Raw genomic sequence first — 25,871 nt, 5'->3', positions numbered from 1 at the left:
GATGAATCATGGTTTTGCATTTGTTTTTTTAAAATAACTTTATTCCTTTTTTAAAATCATTTTTTGAATTCGATTCATAGAAGCATATTCGTCTTTTTCAAGAATGCAATTGCATTCCACTACAACAGAAAGCGTGACAATTAGTAACAAATCCACGCAACAATCACCTTCACAGCAAAATACGTTTTTATTCAATGAAAAGGAGGAGATACTGCAAAATCCATTGCCCATTCAATCATTTTATCCTTTACAATCTTTTTCTCAATTCAATCTAGAGGCGTCTTCTCAAAGTGCTTGGTATTATCCGACCGTTCAATTTTCTTCAGAGTATCCAAGCATTTCTTCATCAATGAGTAAAGATAATTACGTCAAAGACTTTTCTTTTGATATTTCTCAAGTACAATATGGTGAAGCGAATCAACACAAAGAAAATAAAGATCGCTTCGATTTTTCTCACAGGAAGCCTTACGTTACATTGAGAGAACATAATGAAGCCGTTCTTTCTCTTCGTCCAACAGCAGAAGAAGTTCAAAAAAATCATATCAGCGAAAGTTATATTTTCCCGGAGTATGGACTAACGCAAGTCGAATTGCTTGATGACTTTTATGCTCAGATGCTCAGTCACAAACAAAAAACGGAAGAACTTAAAAATATCAAAAATTCTCAAAATCAAATCACAAAAGAAACACAAACGAAAGAATGCAGTGAAGTTGAAAAACAAACAGAACCGGAACAAAATGATAAAGACAAAACAACTTTCCATAGAACAAATTCCGTTGGCTCCTGCTCTTCAGCTGGCTCATGGGTATCGTCATCTTCACTGGAACAGATGATTATGGATGGAATTATTAGTCAAAATACAGTCAAGATATCAAAAGTCAACTATGCAGATGACATGGCAGCTGCAACTGGAACGAAAGACGACTCAAACATTTTGTCATATCTGAAGAGAAAGATGAATCACAAATGGATGAAACGTGATTTAGAACTCAGAGGCGATGCAAACACGATAAGAGGTGATGGTTATGGTGATGCCTGTTTTCTGGAAAAAGGAGAGGAAAGAGATTTGAGATTGAAAGTTATTGAAGAAAACAAAAGACAAATAAGAGAATCAAAACAGTTTTATGAATTGTTTAGCGAATGGAACAGAAAAGAGTGGATCGACGAAAACGACGAAGAGATCAAAAAGATGTGGGACGAGGCTGAAAGAGAGAGAGAAGAAGAAGACAATGAATGTTCCAAGAAAGGTTCTTCGTATAGTGGGTACACACTGGAAGAGTTGCATGCACGATTAAGCAATGCAGCAAGCTTTGAAGTGGCTGAAGAGGAGCGCAAACATTTGGAAAGGATCATCGAGAGAAAAGAGAAGAAGATGCAGAAGATGAATAAAAAACAAGAAATGACCAACTTGGAGGTGTTCTTTGATGAAAGACTTAGGAAATATAGAAAGGCAGTGCGAAAAGCAACAAACCACTCCAAATCCGAGCCAAATGCTCAAAAAGACAGTGAAAACATGTTAAGCACAGAAAAAATGATATGCAATTCAGAATTACCACTTCATGAAATGGGGTCAATTCCCCTGACAATGAAATCTAAGCATTCACCAATATTCTCAAGTAATCAAAGTTTTCCTTATTATGATGAAGCACAACCATCGTCATTTGAACCTTCACCTTCGTCTTCTAACTTTTCATGCTCAACAATTTCGCAAAAGCTCTCTCTCTCTTCATTTCCTAATAACCTTCAAACAACAGTCTCAAGAAATACGCCTACAAATCTTTTTGCAGATCTGTCCTCCATTAACGCAGATACATCACCCCGATTATCAACTCACAAACGATCACCATCACTTTTCTTAAAGAAAACGAATTCGAGAAATTCTATGAAATCAACAATGATGGAATCTCATCAAAAATGTGATGAGACAAATTATCTTTGTGCATTTAATGACTCTTTCGTTGAGACAGATATGATTTCAAGCAATTTATTGGAAAAAACAGACGATTTATCACAACCTCCTCTTGAAGAAGTTCTTATCTTTCCTCTTTGCTTGAAGGAAGCTGGAACTCATTCTTCTATTCTTTCAGAATCAACAAAATTATTGAGGCAAACCGATCAGGATAAGGTCAGAGAATCAAAGAAGCATCGCTTTAACTGTCAGTTCATGCCAACCCCTTCTCGGCGCCAGTATCTCTGGACTTTCGATGATTGCGGGCAGAAAAGGAATATTAAACCGAAAAAGAATTTAAAATACTCTTTCTCCTTGGGATCTCCGCTATTTTATTCGATTGTTGGGTTTTTCCCGCCCTTGCAAAAGTCATGATTTTGCGTAAATGGAAACAATTGCACGAATCATTGTAAAAATTAATTATAACAACCTTTTTTCATTATGTTTAAAATGGTTTTTTTTTTTTTTTTTTTTCTTTTTTTTTTTTTTTTTTGTGATTATTTCAGTTTTTTTGAAAAGTTTATTTAATCTAGTTGAAAATATTTATTTGTTATCGGAATTTCGGACTTGCAATTGCGTTTTCAACTGAGGAATGAATATATCAAAATACACTCAAAGGAACAGAACTGTGTCTGATAACTTTATGATGGCTCAGATCAAATATTTTACCAATTGAAATATGAGTGAAGAGGACTATTTCTCCAAGAAAAAGGAAGGCGTGCAAATTTTATATTTTATTATAATCAATATTCGAGGAATTATTAGAATTTTTGGAGATATTTACAAGTGAAAAAGAATTAAATAATTCGCTTCGTAGCATTGATTTACGGCGATCTTCAATTCGAGGTTGAGATTAACACATTCTGCATTTCCTTTAAATTTCTTTATTTTTCTTTTTTTCTTCTTTATTTGATGAAAAATAATTAATATCATCTTTTGAAATCCTATTTCACGTAGAATCCGAAATAAAAAACAGTGTTATTACTCTTTCAGCTTATTGCACTGCACTTGATGAATTAGATGAAGCTCTTCGCATGCAAGAGATTAATGAACAACTATTTCAATCAGTTATTAGAATATTTAGAGTGATAAAATCTTTTGCGTCTGTTAACTCAAAATATTTTTGTTGAATTTTAAAAGCAAATTGCATTTTAACCTTTTTATTTTTATTTAACAGAACATTTTCAAGAGGATGCTGGGAGAGTATAATGTGCTATACCAAAGATATTGTTATCTTTTTGGTTCGATCATTAAATCAGTTTGAACATTCTGATGCTCTTGCCCATGCCATAGGAGTTTTGTTCAGTTGCAAAGTTAATTCTTATTGGCAAAGCTACGAATTTGACTCACACAACTTACCTGAAATCGACGAGATTATCAGTCAATATGTTGATGATGATCTGAATATGGAAGGACTGCCAGCATACCCATTGTCCATGCTGAGCGTTTTAGTTGACTATCAAGGATTTCAGTTGTTGTCAGATGTAATAGAGCAAGAGCTTCAAGCACATCGTATTGAAACAGAACAAGATAGCGCAAGTGAATCATCATCGTCATCTATAACTTCACAAAATGAAAAATCATCAATATTCTTGTCTGAACACCATTACCAATTCAAATCCGATGCATCTCTAAACAGGCTGAAGTACTTAATACGGCCATTTGAGAGGGCATCCAACATATTCACAGCTAATTCACTTCTGCCATTCCAGTCACTGTTTGTTGAGTTAGCATATTTTCTTGCAGAAGGTATCAATTACGACACAATGATGCCCCCATCTGAAAAGAAATCTGCTTTTCGCATATTGAACTCGATAGAGTCTGTGCTTATTCGCATAGCACAAATAAGCGATTCCGCTGCTCTTCCGTTGGGGAAAGGCAGAAAGCGAAATGTGAAGGAAGCGATGGAGGAGCTCCTGTTCCACATCTGCGTGCGCCAGATGAGCGCTTCGTCGCTGGAAAAGCGTATTGCAGCTGCCATTCAGTTTGTTGAGTCATTTTGCAAGTCGCAATCATCGACTGTGTCACAGTCGGTGGAAGACGAAGACGAAGCAAGAGAGAAGGAGGTGAGAGAAAGAAGGGCTGAAATTATGGAGCGAAAGAGCCAATTAAGGCAAGCTAAAGAATTGAAAGCAAAATTAGAAGCAGAAAGAGAAGAAGCACTTAACAGAAACCAACAGCACGTTGAAGGAGGAAATAACAATCGAGATGCACAACAACTTCTGCTCGACAGTAAAATAAAAGATGCACTTGCTTTGATTGCGAAGATTGAAAGTGATCCATTGAAGACTGTTACTCCTCGTTTGCCTCGAAGTGTCATTGAATCACGTTCAATTGTGTGCGCATCAGCAATGCGTCCGCGAACCTTCCTTGCAATGCTGGCGGAGTATCATGTGATCGAAGCAATATTTGGAGAGAGAATGCACATGGAAGTCGCAAAGAGGGCGTTTGCGCTGCCGCTGCGGTTGTGCCAACTGAAAGGCGGACTTGGCGAGCAAGTACTGAGCATTCTGTGGAAGGCGGCAAGAGGAAAACACGAAAGCGAGGAAAAGGAAATGAATGCCTTTTTCATGGATTTGATAAAAGTCTGCTCTGAAGGCGATCTGACAGTTCTGTTTGACATGATTGTGAACTCGATTTGCGTCAACACAACATCCAAGCTCCATTCAAGAAAGCAAAAACAATTCGCATCATCATCATCTTCTTTTTTACCTTCTTCATCTTCGTCCTTGCCATCATTGCCAAGCTCCTCTTCTATTTCTCTTCAACAAGCAGATGCTTCCAATATTCTCATCAGCGATGTCCATTCTATTCGCCTTCTTAGAGGAATTGTGGAGCAATCCATAATTCGCTCATTCCCACAGCTTTCTGAAAAAGGATTGGATTTCTTCCTTTCTGTCGTTCTTGATCCGCTTAGCGAAGAAGAGAAAAAGAAAATAAGTGAAGAAGAAGTGAAGAAACTGTCAGAGCTTTGCATTAGTTTCTGTGCAGCTTCTACATCTTCCGCTTCAGATGAATCTGCATCTGCGTCTTCTTCTTCTTCCTCCTCTTCCTCATCCTCTTCCTCATCCTCGTCATTGTCAAGCTTCTCTTTTACCACTCCTCAATACCTCATATTTTCTCCATCACTCGTACGCCACACACAATTTCCTTTCTTGTCTGCTTTTTCTTGCACTCCTCCTGTTCTCCAGGAGGCGCTGCTCCATCTCATTCCGCTTGTCTCAATGCTTCCTCTGGCTCATCGTGAGCACTTCATCCCGATTTGTGTTGCGCTGCTTCACTGCCACAACTCTGTTGTTCAGAGCATTCGAATCCTACAAAATGCGATCATAACAGAACAATTGCAGCAGCAGGAAAAGAAAGGAGCACACGACAATGAGACAACTGAAGAGAAGAAACAGCGTTTGCTCAAAGAGAAAGAACAGGAAGAAAAGAACAGGTCTTTATTGACACAAGACAATCACATGATGAGCGAAAGAGAGTATTTCACGTATCTGCAAATGCAACACAACATTGCTGAGCTTGTTCTATCAGAAGTTGAAGAGCTGCATGAGATGATGAAGATGAACAAAATGGCGAACTCCAAAGCGAATATGCTGACAGATTCCTCTTCTTCTTTGCATTCCTTGAGCTCAATAGGCTCATCTTTGTCTTTAGCAACATCTGGCTTAAAGATCGATTCGGCTCAGATAGGCTCCTTCACTTACTCTGAGCACACGTCCTCGCTTGCTCTGTTTTTGCTGAAGATTCTTCAGACGTCGCGGCAGCCGCTCACACAGGAGATGCTCGACCGAGTGTGGAGCACGATGACACTCGACGCGCAGACAGCTGACGAGAAAGAGCAAGGCGTTGACTTGATACGGAAGCTTATCACTCCTCCGCAGACTCCGCCGCATGTGCAGCCGACACCCGAATTTCAGAAGTTGGTTCTGCAATACGACAACATGTTTCCCAAGGTGTTCATTCCATTCTTCATTCAGATGTGCCACACGATGGACAAAGGAAGCCTTTCGGCAACAGAATTCAATCTGTTTAAGTCAATCTTGACACAAGCATCGATTGCTAAGACAAAGCACTCAATCAGAATCAACAGATGGACAGATGGCATTGCGAGGATTAACGCGAAGATAAAGTCAGCAGAGGAAGAGCTCAAAGTCGAAGAAAAGGAATTTGAGGAAGAGAAACGAAAGAGACACGAAGAAAAACAAATGGAGCTGGAGGCAATGCTAAAGCAGGCTCGTGAGGAGAAAACAAGTGAAGGGGAAAGTTCTGAAGAAGCAGATGATGCACAGTTTGAGGAAGTCTTCAAAGAGATCTCAGCTTCATTTGAGAAAGAAGAACAGGAACAAAACGAGCAACAAGAGAAAGCTCTAGAAAATAAACGGAGACTTATTGAAAAGAACAAATTATCTGTGCTTTCATATGCTGAAAACTGTGAGCAGACAAAGCAAAACCTGAAAGCGATTGAAGAAGCGCTTCGAGTGGCAGACGAGACGATCTGGGAAATAGCTCTGATGAACGGTTCTTCGCGCAACATCGAAGCAGAGCTTCAGACGCTCAACAAGCAGAAGACTGCTCGCACATCTAAGTCATCAAAATCGTCTTCCTCATCTTCGTCCTCTTCTTTCTCTTCTCCTGCACATTATGCAAATATCGGATCCAACGCCCGTTCCTGCTTGATGCAGTCATTTGCTCCGAATGCGTTTCCGGAGCTGACAAAGTTTATTCAGTCGCCACAGTCACAGATGCTTCAGAGCGAGCGAGCGATGAGTGAAGAAGAGATGTGCGACGAAACAATTGCACTCATCCAGTTTGAGGAGGCAATAAATGCCTGCCTCAACAAGGCTATGAGAGAAGTGAAGAATCTTGTCGATGCGATAAATAAGAAGCAGCGTGATGCAGAGGAGATATCGCAGCTCTTGTACATACGAGCAGAAAATGCCCTTCTCATCATCAAAGAGATGATCGACCAGTTTGACATGCAAGTGCATCCGCTCATCAGATGCTCTCGTGCCCGCTCTCACCAAAGGCACGGCCCAATGATGAAAGTGGAAGTAACATTGGAAGCTGGTGCCACTGGCGATGTCAAGACGGCAATCACAACAACAGAGAAAGCATGTCCGCAGCTTCTTCGAATACTGTACGCTGAGAAAACTGGAGCAATTACGCGCAGCCAGCTCGATGCGATGCTGGGGCAGGGACTCGAAGCGATGGATGGAGAAATAACGGTGCATGAACCTGGAATGATGGAGGCAGAAATAGAAGAAGCAGAAAACATGCGGAACTTTATCAGCAGACCGAACTGGAAAGCAATGAAACAAATTAGCGATGTCTGGCTGTACAACGGAATGGCTGATTACACACAGGACAAAAGCTCACTTTTATCACTTGCAAAGAAGCAAGAGCCAAAGCTGGATGTTGCGCTGAAGCAGCACATTCGAAGCATTGGGGCAGAGAACAAGGGAAGCGAGTATCAACTGGAAAAGGAGAAGGAAGTACTCAAATCTGCTGCACAGCCAGCTGTTTTGAGAGAGATGCTACGTGATCCGCACAAAGCTTATACGCTCTCCTTTTCTACTCTGGGAGGGACTGCTACAGACGAAGAAGCAAACTCAAAGTTGTATGACGAATCAGTAATTAATGTCTCTACAATGACGGAAGCAGATCCCCTTCTTCGACCTGTGTGTTATGCTTATCCATTTTCTGCCATTCCTCCTTATCTGTATCCATCTCAGCTGCTCCTCAGTCATCATCCACTTCTGTTCAGTGCATTGGGTGCATCTCCTTCAATTACATACTTGGTAAAGTCACTTCTGGCTGAGGCGCCAACAAACAAATCTATTCAGGATGCTATCATCACTTGCAATCCTTCTGAGCGAATGAGAGACTCTGAACAATCAGCAACTTCTATTTATGGAGAATCATCATCATCGTCGTCGTCGTCATTGTTATCGTCAAATGCTTTTTCTTCGGCTTTATCAAAGGAGACTATTCAGCAGAGGATAATTTCATGGCGTGAAGTGTTCGATTCATCTTCTCTCAACAAGTTGGAGTATTCACTTGGGGTTGTTCTTTCAATGCTCGATGAATCAAACAATTATTGGTCATCATGCTCCACTGCAAGCCAAAAAGACGAACAGAAAAACAATGAAGATGAGAACAAACAAGGAAAATCCTCAATTCAGCACGCTATTTCTGAATGGAAGGATCACTTTTGTCTTTCTGGTGGACTTTTAACACTATTTTCGCTTCTTTTCACAATAGACTTTACAGATGAGGCAACTCCAGCTTCGCTGAGATCTTCTATATTTTCTCAGCTGATGGCAGTAATTTCATCATTCATTGTCGATTCATCTGAAACAACAACATCATCACAACAATCAGAAGAAGCCAAAGAAAGTCTATCATCCAACACCTCAGCTATGGACATAGAAACAAGTATAATCTTAAATGACAATGAAGATGAAATCAACGTTAATCAATCCCAGAAGCATATTCGGACCATTTTCAATCAAATGGCAGAATTGCAAGAAGATTCGGCAACAACTCTTTCTAAATCATTATTCTACCAACTGCTTTCGTTGGCTTCTCTGTTTTCTTTATCTTCGCAGCATCTTCAGTATTTTGCTTCGAAACACCTACTACCATCTATTTCAACTGGAGCAAATGAATTTGGCTGGAAGTTTTCAGGAGGAGCCTCGTCAAAGATGTTGGGAGAGCAAAAAGATGGAGTAATTATGAAAGCATTGGAGAAAACGCGTCTGATGAGAATTGAGCTAAGCTCCAAAGATAATTCAAGTCAAATCGGAAAGATGGACACAGAACAGATTTCGCACAAATCAATCTACAGTTCACAGGGCGAACAGTTTGGATATGGTCCTGGCGGGTGCTATGTTTCAGAAGAAGCTGTTTTCGAATCTGGAAAGAAGTCAGATGCCAATCTTCTATGGTTAACTCAATGCATTCCAGATATAACTTCATTAGTAGAAGAAACAATGCCTCCTTTGAAAATGTTGGAGTCAGATGGCAAGCAATCTTTCTCCTCTTCACTTGATCCAACAGCTGTGGAGTCCTCAAAGGGAGTTGAATCACTTTTATCCATTCTTTTTGCTCTGTGCTCGTCTAAACAATCAACAGATTCAATGCTGAAAGAAATATCGTCGCCTTCATTTGACGTCTTCTTTTCTGCTCTTCTTCTCCACTCGACAGTTGCATCTGTGCGCATTTCTTTTGAAAAGTTTTTGACAAAAGTTGTGACACTGGCAGAGCAAAAGTCTCTTTCAGATACTGAAAGTCAAACATTGTCTCCGGTCTGCTCCAAGCTCCTTCACTGTGTGATCAACACAGCTGACGAGCTTGATTATCTAAGCCCTCTATCCAACTGTGAAAACTTCTTTTCGTTTTTCTCAAAACTCATCGGAGTATTGGCACTACACAAGATACAAGTCATTCCTGCTCAGCCATATTCGCTTGTGCATGATCTTCCGTCTCTGGCAAGTGTGGTGTCTTCCATCATCGTCCATAGGCCAACAATTGAATTCGACGGAGATCCATCCGAGTCACCTTTCACAACACAAAGTGACGATGTGTTGATTGGCTGGCTACGTCTGCTAAAGAACATCATTGAACTTTCGTCTGATTTTCATCAGGACGAAAGCCAGGCGAGCATAAATGCTTCTTCATCTTCTAAATTAACTCCAGAACATTTAGAATGCACAACCAAAAGCAGCTCAATGTCGCTCAAATCTATTCTGGGTACTTCACAAGAATTTAACCTTGTTTCGCACATATTCCACCACATGCTTACAAACATAACAACACCAGAAACACTGCAAATGGACATTGCACAAAATAAGACAGTTTGGGAGACTCTTCCTTTGTCATCCTCATCTATTGCACTTTTATCACCTGCCAAGCTCACAAATCAGCAGTCTCCATCATTTCCACTTCAGATAGCACCAATCTCGCAGGAAGAGCCACAATGCAAGCGAGAAGGCACTCGAATGGCGGCTGTGGATCTTTTGCTTTCTCTGTGCAATGAATGCCCTCCGTGCTCGCTTAGAGCAGGATGGCTATTTGGAAGATTACAGCTGAGAGAGCGTCATCGAAGCTCTGTGAATGGATTCAGGCACTGGCCAGCACAGATGAAGAGAGGAAAGAGTGGGTATTCTGGAATGAATAACCTTGGTACTATCTGCTACATGCTATCATTTATGCAACAATTGTATATGCATTATCCTTTCAGACTATCTCTGTTTTCGCTTAAAGATGCAGCATACGAAAAAGTTAAGCAAGAGAAAGAAGTTGAACAAATGATACTTGCTGAAAGAGGAGAGACAGAGGAACAAGAGGAAATTCCAGAGTCTTCTTGGGACGAACTTCAGACATTGTTTGCAAACATGCAGGAAAATTCTCACAAAGCAGCAGAAACGCGTCCATTTTGTGATGCTTATAGAAATCCAAATGGGACGAAAATGTCAATATACATTCAAATGGATGCAGATGAATTTCTTGGACAGCTTTTTGATAATTTAGAGAAGACACTGAAATCGAACAAACAGGAGAATGTGCTGAAGCGCATGTTCCAAGGCGAATTTGTCAATCAGATTATTTGCGAGGCTGGGCACAGAAGCGAAAGAAGAGATCCGTTCTACGTGCTTCCCGTTGACGTTAAATCGAAAGGATCCTTATTTTCGTCTCTGAAGCTATTTGTTCAGGGTGAAGTGCTTGATGGAGATAACAAGTACCAATGTACTGAATGCAACGGACTTGTTACGAGCGTTAAGCGCACGCTGCTTGGCAAATTACCGAACACCCTGATATTCCATCTGAAGCGTTTTGAGTTCAACTTTGAAACATTCTTGAAATATAAAGTGAATGACTATTTTGAGTTTCCAGTGGAAGGAGAGGTGCTCGATTTGACACCGTTTACATCAGAAACATTTGATGAAAGAGAGAGAGAAACCACAATTGAGTCTCTATTCCAGATGGTGCAGCAGAAAAAAACACCACTTGATTTGATGGAGGAGCCTCGTCCGCTGTCCATTGAAGAGGCACTTGAAGAATTGAAAGCAGCTTCACCATCATCTTCTTCAGCATCCTCTTCCTCTTCCTCTTCCTCTTCCTCATCGTCATCTTCTTCTTCCCATGCAACAGTTACTTACTCTTCTGTTCCTCCTGCGCAGAGATATTTGTATCGTCTTGCAGGTGTTGTGGTTCACACGGGTTCTTCTGAATCTGGCCATTACTATTCATACATCCGTGAACGACGCCCTCCGCACAGATGGCTCTGCTTCAATGACTCATCAGTTGAGGAAGTTGATCCTCTCCGCTTAAAGGAGCAATGCTTTGGAGGTAAGCAGACGACACGCAAATATGACTGGAAACAGAAAAAATGGGTTGATGCTGAAGAAGACAAGCCATATTCAGCATATTTGCTTGTTTATGACAGAATCCTGCCTTTTGATGAAAAAGAAGAAAACGAAGTTTCATCCGATGCACAATCATCTGAATCGATGGAAAGAGATGAGCCAGAACAAAAGATACCATTTTACTCGCTGACACAGGAAATGCCTTCAGCAGAGGAAATTAGGAAATATGTGCCAATAGGCACACTTCAGCAGATTCAGTCCGAAAACAGAGAATTCACACACGAAACACATATTTACAATCACAACCATTTCCGAATGATTGCATCATTATTTGATTACATGATGAAATATCGCATGAACGTTGAGTGCCCTGCTTTTAAAGACGAGAACTCCTTATCAGTATGCCCAATAACATCTCGAGCACTTTGCGCATCCTCAACATTATTCCCTGTTCCATTGGACATCAGAAAAGGAATGGAAACGATGGACTCATACTTGATTCATTCTTCATTTGCTCGACAGTTCGCTGCTCGTCCGCAGGTTGTGGCCTTAGCATATCATGCAATCTCATCTTTGTGCTTACCAACTCCGAATGCGTTGGAACTGAATCATTTGACATCATCAACGGACTTCATCAGGGTGTGGATGTATTTCTTATTTGATACTTACATTCACTCAAGCGAGCGACCTCTGCTGGCTTATTGGATCAGGCAGTTTGAAGGGCTTGCTTCAATCGATATACGCATTGCCTCTCTATTTGCTGCAGAATGCTGCTATCAGCTTAATCCACCAGCACCTGTTGGGTCAATGGATTTTGATTCGGATGAAGAGGAATATTCTCCTCCACAGTTGCAAACACCTTGGCTTAAAGCTATTCTTGTTGACTGCACAGATGATGTTGCCAAAATGGCTTTTGCAAAACTTGTTCTGGCTGTTCTGCGTGTTCTGCTTGTTAGAGGTGCATGGGAAGAAGCTGAGCTTCGCAGACAGCGAGCGATGCAGATAAAAGCGGAGCACCGAGGGAAAGCAACATCCGGATTTACGATTGAAGGATCTTATGACGAAGCGTACGACTCAGAATCACAACAAGAAGAAGACTGGAAAGATTTGGAAGATGAAGAAATCGAAAAGCAGCAGCAACATTCAAATGGACCGTCGTCATCTTCTTCCTCATCATCTGCATTAACTCCAGAATCTTCGTTTTCTTCTTCACTATATACAGTTTTCTCTAATTCATCGTCGGCACAATTAGAATATCCACCGGAAGAGCATCCATATCTTCCTCCATTGCCTCCGTTTCCTTCTTCTCAGCTCATCGATGAGTGTCTGAATAATAATTCTTTCATTCTCTCTCCATCATTGTCACTCTGCCAATCTCTTCTTTATTCCCTTCTTTCGCTGCTTCCGTGTCGTCAAACAAAATATGCTTCCATGCTTCCACTGTACCTAATCCTTCGAGATTTCGCTTCAATGGGAACATTTGCATCGTTGTTACTTCTTTCTCTTGATTATCCGAGACGTATTGCAGATTTTATTGTGGGAGAGGAAGATAGCGAATTTGAATACAACAAATATGCACGAGAAAAAGACGAAGAGCAATTTGGAAAGAAGAAAGCACCGCAAGTTTCGACTGCATCATCAAAGGCTGGAATCAAAGTGCTTATAACATCAGTCATGTACACGATGTATCTCGCTTTGCCATTGCTGAGTGCTTGCAGTGAGGTTGAAGGAATGATAGCTGAAGAAAAAGAAAGATGCAAAGCCCGATGCAACAAAGTTTCAAAGGCTTTATTGGATGATGCGAGAAGGCAGGCAAAAGCAAAATTCATGAATGAAATTAAAAACAAAAGGGCTAAAGAAAAGGAAGCAAAAACAGAACAAGAATCTGACGGCGAGACCCAATTGGATGAAGCAGATGATAAGCTCACAGATGAAGAAGAACTTGAATTGAACGAACTGTTAAAAGGCATTACGTTAACAAAAGAGAATCGCTTCCGTCTAAGTCGTACTTTCCGATTTGAAGTGGATGCTGCTGTGAGAGAGTCAGAGATGTGCTCATGCTTTGAGTGGGATGGAATTGACTGGGGAAATGCTCAAAAACTGTCCTCTGAATCAACAGAATCAATCATTGCAGCTATTTTGCCATATGTCAAGCGAAACATGAATGAAGATCAATTCCCAAAAGAACGACTGCCACAGCAGCCGAACTTTGCGAATCTTCCATGTGCTAATCCAAGCTTTATTAAAAACACACCATTTCCTGCACTTCTCCCACCATATTATCCTGATAATGCATATTGCTGCTACGCGCGTTTTGTGTCTCCATTACTAATTCGCGGTGCAAAGGTTAACATTTTTGGTTCCATTTGGATGGCCATTAGATGCACCAAATTTTTCACTCGGTTAGTTGAAGAGGGCATGGCAGACAATGTTGTAGCTTCAGCAATGTATTCTGTGTCTTATGTTGGAGCAACATTCTTTTTAGAACTCATGGAATGTACACTTCAATTATGCGCAACATCATTAAGAGACGAACTTGCACGCTGGCTAAACGTGCTTTTGCATGCTATTGCAATGTTCTCTCACCCGAATATGATGCTTAGCTGCAACAACATATTTGATAATTCAAGATTTCCTGTTAACCATCTTTCAAATACGTCTTCATATTATGTTGAAACAGAATCAATATATCCCTTAAAACCAAAAGAATTTGTTGAAATTCCAAATAACGTTTTGATGTTGGTTAAACATTTATTAAAGAAAACTCTTGAACGAAAGAAATCTCGAATTCCTCTGATGTATGTGATGTCGTCTCTTGCTGCATTTGCTCGTGTTAGCCCTCCTTTGAGACGTTTCATTATCAATTCGTGCATCTCAGATATTATGTTAGTGTTGTGCGAAGCGAAACAATGGAAAACAAGAGAAGCTGCATCCATGTTGCTTCGAATGTGTGTGATTGGGGATGATGTCTTAAATGGAGAAGAAGAAAAACAGCGTATTAAAGAGCGTAACGAACTATTTATCAGCCGAATGAAGCAAGATTGGAAGGAAAGCGATAACCTGAAAGATGCCGCTGTGTTCAGCAAGAAATGGGACCGTGATCTTGTCTTAAAACAGAAAGGGGACGAGATGTGGCAAATTAAAGAAAGCAAGAAAAAGTGCACATCCTCCGAAATGCTTGCAATTGTGTCACATGAGGAAACGGGGAAAATGAAACATGAAATTGAAATCGATGAAGAGGCTGATTCAATTCAACCTTCGGGAGTATTTGTGTCTTTTGATGAAAAACTGATAGCTGGGCCATATTGGCTGGCTGCACAACTCCGTAACAAAGCTGTTCTCAGAGCAGAACAAGCAAAATGGCGTTGGGGCTTTTCTATGTCCAATGAGAAAATGGAGAATGCAACTTCTTCAAGTGCTTCTGCATCTGCTGTGTCGTCATCTTCATCAGAGTCAATGTCATCATCGTCTGCTGAGCATCATACAGTTGTCCATCCTGCAACTGCAATACCTCCAACCATCCCATTGGATCAATCAGTATATGAAGCCAACAAGCCAGTTACTGATGCAGCAAATACGTCATACACTCAGCAGGTCGATACTAATCATATTCTTGAGGCCACAGAAACTACTCTTGAAACAACTCCTCGAATTCAAGAATTGAGATGGGTTCGAAGAATTGTTGCAGACAGAGTGTGCTCTTGTGGTTGCTTTGCATCAGCTGGAATAAGCAAACAAAACATGTACAGTCAGCTTGCTAATACCAACAGTCTTAAAGACGAAGATTCTTGCCATTGCCGAAAAGGTGAATGTATCCCTCAGATCGCTGAAAAATCTGTATTGGCATCGTCGAATGATGGATCATTTGCATTAATTCCACAATTGCCAGCTTCTGAAGCACAATATTCTATTTACTACAACTGCGAGTGGGAAGCATCAGTATCTCACTTTGCCGATTCCACGTATGATACATACGAAGGATTCTCAGACGATGGACTCAGAGGAGGGGAGTACAACACTCCAGAATGTTTCTATCCATCTCGTCCAGTATTTACATTCTTTGAGGGACATTGCGACGCAGTTGGAAGAAATGAAGATCGCTTATTCCGAAGAACACATAAATCAACTGTTGTTCCATCGTATCTTGCTCTGCCTTTGTATTACTCTGTTGATCCTGAACGCTTTCATGAAGTACTTTTATTACTTGTAGCAAAATTTGCTGATATTGAACATCTTACTCATGTCCAGGTTGAAGAACAGGATGACACAGTCAAAGAGTTTTTGGATCCAACAAAATTGACTAATTCTGTGAGGGATGTTCACAATCCCGAACAGCTGATAAATTTGATTTCATGGTTTATTCGGTCGTCTAATGAAGTGCGTATTGCAGCAAAGGCTCTATCAGCAGCATGCAATGTGATTAATATCAGATTAAAAGAAGAGAATCGTTGCGATTATGATTTTACTCTTCTTGCAGCGATGCATCTTTTGGACGTCTTTCTAAGAAAAGCCTCCGACAAAAATTTGAGGCAAAGCATTGTTGATATTTTCGTTAAAATACAGAATATTGAATGCTTCCATAATTTCTGCATTTTCATTCATATGAATCCACCTCCATCTGTTGCGCTCTCCTATCAAGACGAAATCATGCGTTATTCATACTCATTCTTTGCTTCAGTCCTATCTGAACTTATGTATCAACCGCAAAATTCATCGACCCACCGATTAGAAGTACGGGATAGAATATTAGAAAACGTCTTTTGCTCCGAACATTTCAAATGGTGCCTCAATTGCTGCCTGCAATTCTATGGATTCTTTCCTCGTTCAACTTCATTGTTTTATCGTGTATTGAGAACGTTCTCTCCAGTTTCTCAGGCACTTCGTCGTTCGTGTGCCATCTTCCTCAGAAGGGATATTAGAAGTCTGAGACGAGAAACTGCTCTTCATTTGATAATGACTGTCTTTATCAGTCGTGAGGCTCTCCGAGAAGACAGGGTTTGGAATCCACTGATGCTTCTTGTTGAATCTGATCCAGCTCATGAGAATCAAAATATATCGGGGCTGATTCCATTTTCTCCTTTCTTAATAATCTCACCAGATCAAAAAGAAAGAACAGAGATTGCTTCGTACCTTCTCAAATGGCTTCTTGTTGAGATCAACACTCCAGCGCGGACAGCAGGCTTTCATAAAGTTGCATGGGATGAAGATTTTTCAGATCATGATTCTGCATTTATTCCGCTTCTGGCAACTGCAATGCTTGCAAATATTCTATATCAATCAAGTGTCAATTCATTTAGCACGATGGTTAAAGTGCTCAAAACAGCTCTGAAAGAACCTCCTCCAGTCCAATCGTCGCAGAATGCACATCAAGCAAACGATACAGCAAATTCGGAGTCAAATTCGACTCAAACTTCAGACGATCAAAGGCATCCATTTGGTTTCTCTTTGAATGACGAAACACCTCGAAACCTTTCCGTATTCTTTGTCTTAACCAGGCCACGATTCCCTCTACTTGTTCGCCAGCCTGCACTCGTTGTGCTATCGCTTCTGCTTCCGTTATTGAATGCTGGAGTTGCGCTTTTCGATGCACTGCTTGCTGGATTTGAAGCAGAGAATCAATTGCCTCAATGCGATGGTGGCGAGGAAGAGCATCAATTACTAAAAACTGAAACTGATGATGTTGCCTCGTCTTCTTCTGTTCCTTCTTCTGCTTCTTCTTCTTCTTCTTCTTCTTCATCTTCTCCTTCTACTCCTTCTTCTACTTCATTATCCTCTTCTTCGGCTAATTCAACTTCAAAAGATAATAATTATATCAGTCCAATAACTGAATCACTGACTGTCACTTGCAATGTTCCAGAGAGTTCAAGTAATCATATTGATATCGATTCTCTTGTTATACCACCTATTGTATCACTCAATGATTCCGTAATCCCATCATTTTTATCATTGCCAACTGTTGAAGAAGATCTTAAAAAGCTTGCTTCTGCAACTGCGTTAGCGAAAGTCAAACCATCTAAAAAAACGCCAAGTGCTCGACTTATTGATGCATTGTATGTTCCACAAAAACAGTACATGTTCTCACCACCTTTATCTGTGGCAATGGACTCTCCGAGATGGCACCCTGCAATCAAAGAGAAATTAGGAAATTGCTATTTGGAAACAATTTCTCACGTTTTGTTTTTATATCTACAATATAGCAGTGAAAATGTTAATAAAGATTCGAAGGATGCAGAACTTTTGAACAGCTTGCTTTTCAAATGTTGTGGACATTACTTTGCTTTTTGCCTTCATCCACAGTTTATTCCTCCAACTGTTTCTGATCTTAACAAAAGAGAAATTCTGAAAGACATCTTTTCAACAGTAAAAGAAGCAGAGGAACGCGATAAAATCCAGATAGCTCTTCAGAAAGAGCTCCACGTGTTAAACAGAAAGAAAATTTTATTTGCTGATCTTTGTAAAGACTATCCATTCCTTCTTTGCAATCGTTATGACAATTATATAAGGTCTTCGCCTTCTTTAATTTCAAGCGCAAATTTGAGAATGATAATTCAATATGTTTCTGTACATGAATGCACGAATCTCTCCTCACTTCCACAACCGTTGAATTTTGACTCGAATCCTTCAGCCATGCTCAGCCGTAAAGGAAAGCCAACGACTGAAAAAGAACTCAAATCATCAAATATTCTTTCTCCCTCATTTTCCGAAAGGAATCTACTTTTTAATAATAATTCAAGCGACCAATCTCACTTCCCGATTAAGATCCAACCCACTTCACTTGGCCCAACCCCCTTTTATTGCTTCTTTGCAATGTTTTTCCATCCTTCCTTCATCACATCAGTGCAGGGTCATGCGTGTGCAACTATCGTTGGTGCTCTCTTGGAAAGCATTGATGTTGACGACAGCATGCGACCAGTAGAAAACATTTCAAGCAAATCGTGGAAAAGATGTATAATTCGTGCATATGAAACGTGTGTGAATGATCTTTTCTCTCTGCTTGAATTGCTTTCTTTACATGCGGATGAGGTAAGCGGAAAGAACCCTTATCTTCATTGCTCAAAAGATGGAAGCCTCTGGCTATTTGCAAGATGTATTGATAGACTTGCTGATATTTCAAATATACTTATAGGACTTAAAGAATGTCATAAATTGACAATTGAAATTTTGGGTAAAGTTTGCGAAAACAGATTATCAGAATTTGAAAACACGATCTCAAAAATTTCCGAATGTGATCCCGAGCAAACTGCAAGATCTTTAATTGAGTTAATTCGTTTGTCTTGCTCATCTGCTGTGGATGACTGGAAAAAATTAACTACCATTCCGCTTCAATGAACATAATTTTTGGCTTATAATTTTATGTTAATTTTTAGCTTTTTCTTTTGTTATTGTTTTTCATTAATGATTTATTTGTGTTTTTTGGATTTTATAATTTTTAGTGTTTTAAAGAATATATACACACATGATCATAATAACAAAAACAAAAAATTCAGAAAATACGATGTCAATAAGATAAAAATGAAGAACTAAGCATATCGGCAAAATCATCTGTCATTAGATCTGTTGCGATGTGAGAGTCAAAAGATCCGAGTCCAATTGAAGGTAATTTGCTGGAAGATGACTGCAAAAACATTGAATCAAATTCATTGAGATCGGAACGATTTGCAAGTGGGTCAAAAGAAGAATCGTAAAAGTTTGGTGTAAAAGGTGGGTAAATTGATTGAAGAGTTGGCGATTGAGTTTCCATCAATGAATTTTCTTTTGGTATCCACATTGGCTTTATAGAAGATGAATTAAGCGCACCAAACTGCAAAGTTGAATCTATCATGTAGTTTTGCTGTGCCTGTTGCATTGAATCGAAAGGTGCTGAAGCTGCTGGAGTTGTTGGAACTGTTGGTGCTACTGAAGCAGTTGGTACAATTGGTACAGTTGGTGCAGGAGGAACAGTTTGAATAGGAGTTGTTGGAATTGTTTGAGTGGGAGTTATATAAGGTGTTGGCATTACTGAAGGATTGGTACTAAAACGCTGAGGCTCGAAGTTCGTTTGCTGTGAAATTTGGCTCTTGAAAATAGGAAGACTAACAGAAAGTGGGTGCGGCGGTATGTGATTCTGAAACAGAATGCTCGAAGATTTGCCGAATACATCAGCAGGTGCGCCTTCTGTGGTCAAAGGTTTCTTCTCTGCTGGTAAAATTGTTGAAGGCAACGTTTCAACTTGATTTGGCTGAAGCGATTTTTTCCTTTTCTTTGAATGATGATTCATCTTTCTTTTCATCTTCATTCCTAATTCTTTGTCTTCCTCCTCTTCGTCATCATAAGTTGTGCTGGAATCATCTTCGTCTTCAGAATCTTCTTCTTCGTCGTCGCTAAACTGCTCTTTCTCTTTCTCTTTCCTCTTTCCTGTGCTTCTGTCTTTACCTTTCCCTTTTCCTTTTCCTTTTCCTTTTCCTTTTCCCTTCCCCTTGCTGCTTAGCTTGATTGATGATCTGTCTTCGCTTGTTTCATCATCATCTGAGCAGCATGTTTCTGAGTATTTTAAGGATGATCGTGGATGCGATGAAGCTGCCATGCCATAAACAACGGTTAGTTCATCTCCTTCTTCTGAATCGCTTTTGTCTTGCATGCGTTTGCTTTCGTCTTTTGGAGAATGAGTCAACCCCACAGTATCCGTCTCTGTTAATTCCTCTTCAGAGGAGTCCGTTGATGCTCCATTAAGAGGTCGATCGTCTTCGCCATTTTCGTCAAACACATTCATTCGACTTGTGTGAATTGATACTGTGTCGCCTCGACGGATAAGTTCGTGTAATGGTGGTTCCTTTGGGAAATGCGAAGAAATGAAAGTGTAATGTTCATTGTGATCAAGGTAAAATCGAACAGTTGCAATATAATTTGGTGTGATAATATCGCTCAGTAAGAGACCTTCGCTTCTTTCTGGAACAAGAAATGGATCTTCCTCCAACTTCATTGCGTGCTTGTGCATCATCTCGTATTCATAATCAATTGAAAGTTTTTTGAAGAATTTGATGTGCTGGCGATGCAATTGTTTTGGAATTTCGTCATGTGAAAAGAAATGAATAACTTGAATAAGTTTAAAGTAGCAGATATACGCCTCTCTGAGTAAGTAAACATTTTTAATGCCATAGTATTGCTCGTTCGAACGAGGAAAATGAGAGTGCTTGTTACTTGTTGTTCTTCTACTTAGAAGATGTTGAAAGAAAAAAGATGGAAGTACAATTATGAAAAATGACATTCCACCTGTTAAAAAGCGAAACACGCTGCTTTCCATGAAGATGCTTATTATTATATGTGTACTCCGAATTGCGCAGGCTAGTGCCGCAGCGTGCAGGCCAACATATGGCAGTGTAAGCAAGCTGAACGTCATCGAGTTCAAAATCCCAATGTCTAGAGAAGGACTGACAGATGGTCCAACAAGAGCAGCTGGTGTCATTGTGGGCAGAGTGGACATCACAGGAGGCTCAGGTGGCATGTCATTTCGCATTCTGAGAAGAATCAGGTTTATCCCTTCCATTAGCATCATGAATATTGAAGGCTCTCCTGAGGAGCTATATCCATTTGTATCAGACATCTGAGTTTGCCTGTTGATAATGTTTGTGAGAAGAATATCCAAGTGCTGTAAAAATTGAAGAGGTGGGGTAACATAACTTTTAACATTTGTATGAGTTTTAAGAATGTCAAGAAGGAATTCACGAGGAGTAGCTGGCGTTGGTTTCCATTTAGCTTTGAGCGAAGTCAAATTTATAGGCTGTGATGTTGTGTAAAAAGATGATTCAGCAAAAGTGGAGCTTGATTCAGATGCTGATGCGGATGATGGTGAAGATGAAGATGATGGTGAAGATGAAGATGATGGATTTGCACCTGGCACTGATTCAGACAGTAAAGATGTATCATTCTCATCTTTTACAGGAGATACAGATTTGCTGTTAAAAACCTTCGACTGTCCAATAAGTAAGGTAGGGTCAACTCCGCAATCATTTGTAACTTTGGCACCGCAGGAGCATTTGAAATAATGCGATGAAAGCGGAACTTGGCTCGTGGCTATTTTATACTGATTTTCTGATGCCACTGGTTTGAATATGATGATCTCTGCTGTTTTCTGATATCCATCAGGAATAGCATTGTTAAATACGATAGAAGGCGGCTTTTCGAGATGCTCAAACGGTGTCTCTGTGTAAAAGAGCGAATCGATATCTGACAAGTAAGAGTTTGCGTCCAAAGGATCTTCGACTGGCTCTTCGCTGCTTGTCCCTCGTATGTTCTCGACAATCACTGTCTGAGGATGAAGCTTGCCTGGGTTCCGAATTTGATCCATCGCGTTTTCGAACAATGCAGTCGTTGAAATCATGTTGAACGGAACAGACGGCTGTGATCCTTCATTTGAATTGAGCTGAGATTTGTCAGTTTGTTGAGCAGCTTTGGCACTTTCTTTGTCGGAATCGGTTGTCTGTTGGCATTGTTGTTGTGACCCATTGTCCTCTTTTTCGGGTGATTCAATAGGATCGTTGATGGATACTAAAGTGAACGCCTCTGCTCCACCGCATTGCAGAATAACCCGCTGGAGGTGGGCAACAGATCTCAGAAGTGCTATTTCTTCCACCTTTGAAGGAATTATATTGCTCGATCCAAACTGATCAAATGGGTTTGTCAAATCTTCTTCGATTTCTTCTGTCGAAAATTTCCCTTTCATCTGTTGTGTTTCATTTGCATTCGCCTTTTCCTTTTTCGGCCTCTTCAAGCGCATCCACGGCTTGGCAGCCATTGGCAAGTACGGGAAAAATCCCCATGTTAAGAAATGGAACACGTGTCCAGCATCGATCATGCGCATCTGTGGAGTCACATCGATGCAGTTGGAAAGATAATACATCAACTGTGCAGAGCGGAAGGCTGATTTCCCAGCTGTACTTTGCGAGCTGAGCTTCTGTTCGATGTAAGAAAAAAAGATCTCCTTCACTTTCTGCACTTGCTTCATAACTGAGTCGTTAGTCTTTGATGCGGAAGAAGACTCCTTTGATGGATTTGTAGATGGGATAAGTTTGGGTCCAGAAGAAGATAACGAAGAAGTTGATGTTGAATTTGAAGTAGAAGTGGAAATAGAAGCAGTGCTTGTTGGTGCTTGGGATGTTGTTATTAAAGAAGAAGAAATGAATGACTTACCATCATCTGCTCTAATGGAAGATTGCGGTGCATAAGATGGAACAGGAGAATGAAGTATATTTGAAGAAGACGATTGAGAAAGAGGACTGGGCAATCGAGCAGATGGAGATAAAGTTAACGGAGTTTTTAAGTCTGGAAGTTTCTCAGGGTGTTGTTTTTGTTCAGAAGAAGAAGAGGAGGAGGAGGAAGAAGAAGAGGAAGAGGAAGAGGAGGAAGAAGAGGAAGAAGAAGAGGAAGAAGAAGAGGAAGAAGAAGAGGAAGAAGAAGAGGAAGAGGAAGAAGAAGAAGAATATTGGAACACGCTTCTTGGTTTCCACAACGGTGAAAGGACCATTTCTTCCTGAACATCCTGCTGCAGCGGCGACTGTTGCTCGTTCTGCAGCTGCGAAGCAGAAGCAGCCTTCAAAGAAGGGAAGATGTCTGAGCTCATCAACTCGGAAAACCTGTTGAAGTCGTCCAGAAATGCCTGCTGGATGAACTCTCCCTCGCGCGTTGTGAGGCTGAGGTGCAGCACATGGTCAGCCAATGAGCGAATACACGAAATAGCATTAGAGTTATTTAGAGACTCAATGTTGATGGTGGCCTCTGTGTACAACCTCGGTGGCACAGGAGAAGAAGCAGGCATCGGCGTGTTTGAGGCAGACGGTGTGGCCATCTGACTCTGAGTGAAGAATTTCTTTCTTCTGTGTTTCTGTCCCGGAAGCTGCACCGACGGAAACAGGTCGTTGAAGAACGACATGCTTTTGTACGGATTCAGCTTGGCGCCTCTTTGCCAGAAGATGTTTTCGTGGCTCTTTTCGACTTCAGGTGAGACAGCAGAGAGGATATTCTGGCTGTGAGGTGCTGATGGTGTCCACACAAGCGGCCCGAAGCGCGACAGAGAGACTGGCTTGCCTGAGCTGTGGCACTGTTTGCAGCGGAATGCCTCCAGCTCCTTTGAGGCAAGGATGAATATTTCGAATGGAGAAATGAAAAGTGTGGGCGAGTTAGCCGGATCGTTCGACATGACTGCAAACAACCTCTTTAGCGAAGGAGAAACACCGCTTGAGCGCATTTCCCACTTCTCCGCTGAAGACGGAGCAGCCGGCGCCTCTTTCAGCATCTTGTTGTAGGATGCAGATGTCTGGATGACAGGAATGTTTGGAAGAGGGATCGTCGGTGGAGAGCTTATTTGAGGCAAGAACGGGGCAGTGGTGTTTGTGCTCTCTTGCAGTTTTGAGGTCGAATTGGCTTCTTCTTTATTCTCCTTCGCTTTGTTCAGCGGGTCAATGTTGAAGGAGCTCTTGATGTACTCGTAGAACTGGAACAGTCGGAAATGCCTCCCGTCCAGTTGGATGGTGGAGTTTGGATGGACGATTCGGTTGTGAAACGGAGGAAATGGTGTAAAAATGATGTTGTGCAGATATTCCGATGTCAGCAAATCGAATGCAAGAGACAGCGTCTGTTTTGATCGCCGCTCGTTTTGCTGGTAAAAATAGAAAGAAATCAGAGCGATTCCTTTCAAATACTCCAGCACAAAAGTGCCTTCGACAATCTCACTCGTTCGAAACGGGACAGCACACGCACATGTTGCATCGATCGTGAGAGTCCGCAGGAAATCTCTGAAAGCCAAAAGGTCGAGTGAAAGTTCTGTGTCTTCAGCAGCAGCCGAAGATGATGAGGATGATGATGACGAAGACGACGAAGATGAAGACGAAGAAGACGATGAATTTTGAGAAGTTGCAGCGCTATCAGAAGAATATGGTGGAGACGATGAAGAGGATGAGTTCCGTGATGAGATGTTGTCCATTCCTCCACCTTTCAATCCTTTTTCTGTGTTCTCTCGACATGGAAACAGAAATGGTGCAGGTTCTCCTGGGCGCAGTGGTGGAAGAAGCGGGAAAACGGATTGCAAACACTGAAGATCTGTCTGTGGCTGTGGCGGAGGAAGAAGAGTTGTGACAGACAGCTTTGATGCTTTCTTCAGATCATTTGCATATATTTGTGAATGCTGAGGATTTGCTTTTCCCTCTGGAGATGTTCCAGCTCTTTTCGTTTGTTTGCTGAGCTCGTCAATCTGCTGGATCTTCTCCCAGATGCTTTGCCCAAGTCTTCCGGTGTGCGAGAGCGTGTGCATCACTCTGAACGGAAGGCTCATTTTAACGCCAACTACAGAGCCTGCTGTATCCTGCAGGATGGACGAGTAAAGGCGCGCTTGCCGAATGCACATGGCAGACAAGTTCTGATGGCCCACGAGCTGTGCAGCAAGCGCAATCACAGCGTAGAACTCCATGTGCAAAGCATCGCAATAATACAGCAGCAGATGCTCAACACGTGTGAAGGACCGAATAACTCTTGAAGTGGAAAGTTGTCCTGATGCGAATGAAAGCGGTCCTGAAGAATGGCCTTTATTGGAGTCTGCCCGCTGTCCGTGATTTTTTTGTTGATCTGTCCTAAATTTCTGTTCTAGTTCTTTTCGTTTCAATGTTATTAATAACTCTTTTGCTTTAAATGGAAAATGTGAAAAAAATGTCATATCCTTCCCAAATAAGCAGAAGTGAGGATTAATATATCTTTGGAATATTTCCAAATAAGCATATTTTTCCTCTCCAATTCTTAAAAATGGCACAACATTGTCAAAAAATCGTTCTGTTGCCACAATAGCTGAAGAAGTTAGTGACTTACATTGCATCGAAAAAGATTGGGAAGATGATTTATTTGCTTTTAAAGGAGGGACTTGTGTAGGATATGAAGATGTGGAATTGGATCCAGCCTCTATTTTTGGTGAAGAATTTTTTTCTGTTGAAGATGTTTCTTTTTGAATTGTTGAAGTATGCAAAGATGGTTGAAGAAGTGAAGATGGAGCAAACGGAATTGATGATACTTGTAATGGAGGCTTGGATGCCTCTTTTGGTGCAGGTGGTGGAGGGAAATGAACCGGAGGATTTCCAAAGAGTGAAGACGTAATAAAATTTGAATCGATTGTAGATGTTGGAGAAGGAGACGTTCCTTCAAACGCTGGTGCAAGAGAAAATCGTTGTAAGAGTTTTGGAGGAGCTGTCATTTAATTCAACATTTCATTTAAAAAAATACATTCACACTTCTTGAACGCGGACCTCGTCTCTTAACGGGCATGTCATATGTGCATTCTAAATACCTCGCTTTGCATGTCGAACAAGGATATCCTCTTTTGTTTTTTGAAATGTTTAAAATAAAATTTATTAAAATAATGAACAAACCCATCGCATCTCGTTTTTCTTTTTAAATAAAAGGAAACAATTAAAAAGCTTCTGATATTTTAAAAGAAAAATAAAATTGCACACTTTAATCTGCAATTGTCGCATGAATGAGTTCTTGTTGACCTGCTAAGCGCATATGACATACACTTTTTTCGAATATTATGTTAT

The 25,871-nt window shown here is 40.8% G+C and overlaps 3 protein-coding genes across 3 annotated transcripts; 2 read left to right on the top strand and 1 right to left on the bottom strand.

The window, feature by feature from the left end:
* Position 1: 1 nt before the first annotated feature.
* MONOS_3472 (uncharacterized protein) lies at positions 2 to 2,323 on the top strand (the record flags this gene model as incomplete). The annotated part of the gene is made up of 2 exons (XM_067873478.1): positions 2 to 11; positions 81 to 2,323. The coding sequence occupies 2 exons, from the start codon at positions 2 to 4 to the stop codon at positions 2,321 to 2,323; spliced, it is 2,253 nt and encodes a 750-aa protein (XP_067721065.1).
* An 833-nt stretch (positions 2,324 to 3,156) lies between these two features.
* Positions 3,157 to 18,808, top strand: MONOS_3473 (putative ubiquitin domain-containing protein; the record flags this gene model as incomplete). Its single annotated transcript, XM_067873479.1, has 1 exon — positions 3,157 to 18,808. One exon carries the CDS (start codon positions 3,157 to 3,159, stop codon positions 18,646 to 18,648), a length of 15,492 nt encoding a protein of 5,163 aa, XP_067721064.1. The 3' UTR covers positions 18,649 to 18,808.
* Positions 18,753 to 25,599, bottom strand: MONOS_3474 (uncharacterized protein; the record flags this gene model as incomplete). Its single annotated transcript, XM_067873480.1, has 2 exons — positions 18,753 to 25,482; positions 25,566 to 25,599. 2 exons carry the CDS (start codon positions 25,597 to 25,599, stop codon positions 18,818 to 18,820), a joined length of 6,699 nt encoding a protein of 2,232 aa, XP_067721063.1. The 3' UTR covers positions 18,753 to 18,817.
* Positions 25,600 to 25,871: the final 272 nt, after the last annotated feature.

This window comes from Monocercomonoides exilis (assembly GCF_001643675.1).
Source record: "Monocercomonoides exilis strain PA203 chromosome Unknown scaffold49-690789, whole genome shotgun sequence".
NCBI classification, from domain to species: domain Eukaryota; phylum Preaxostyla; order Oxymonadida; family Polymastigidae; genus Monocercomonoides; species Monocercomonoides exilis.
The sequence above is the reverse complement of the archived record's forward strand: the minus strand, read 5'-3'. Positions and strand labels throughout refer to the sequence as shown.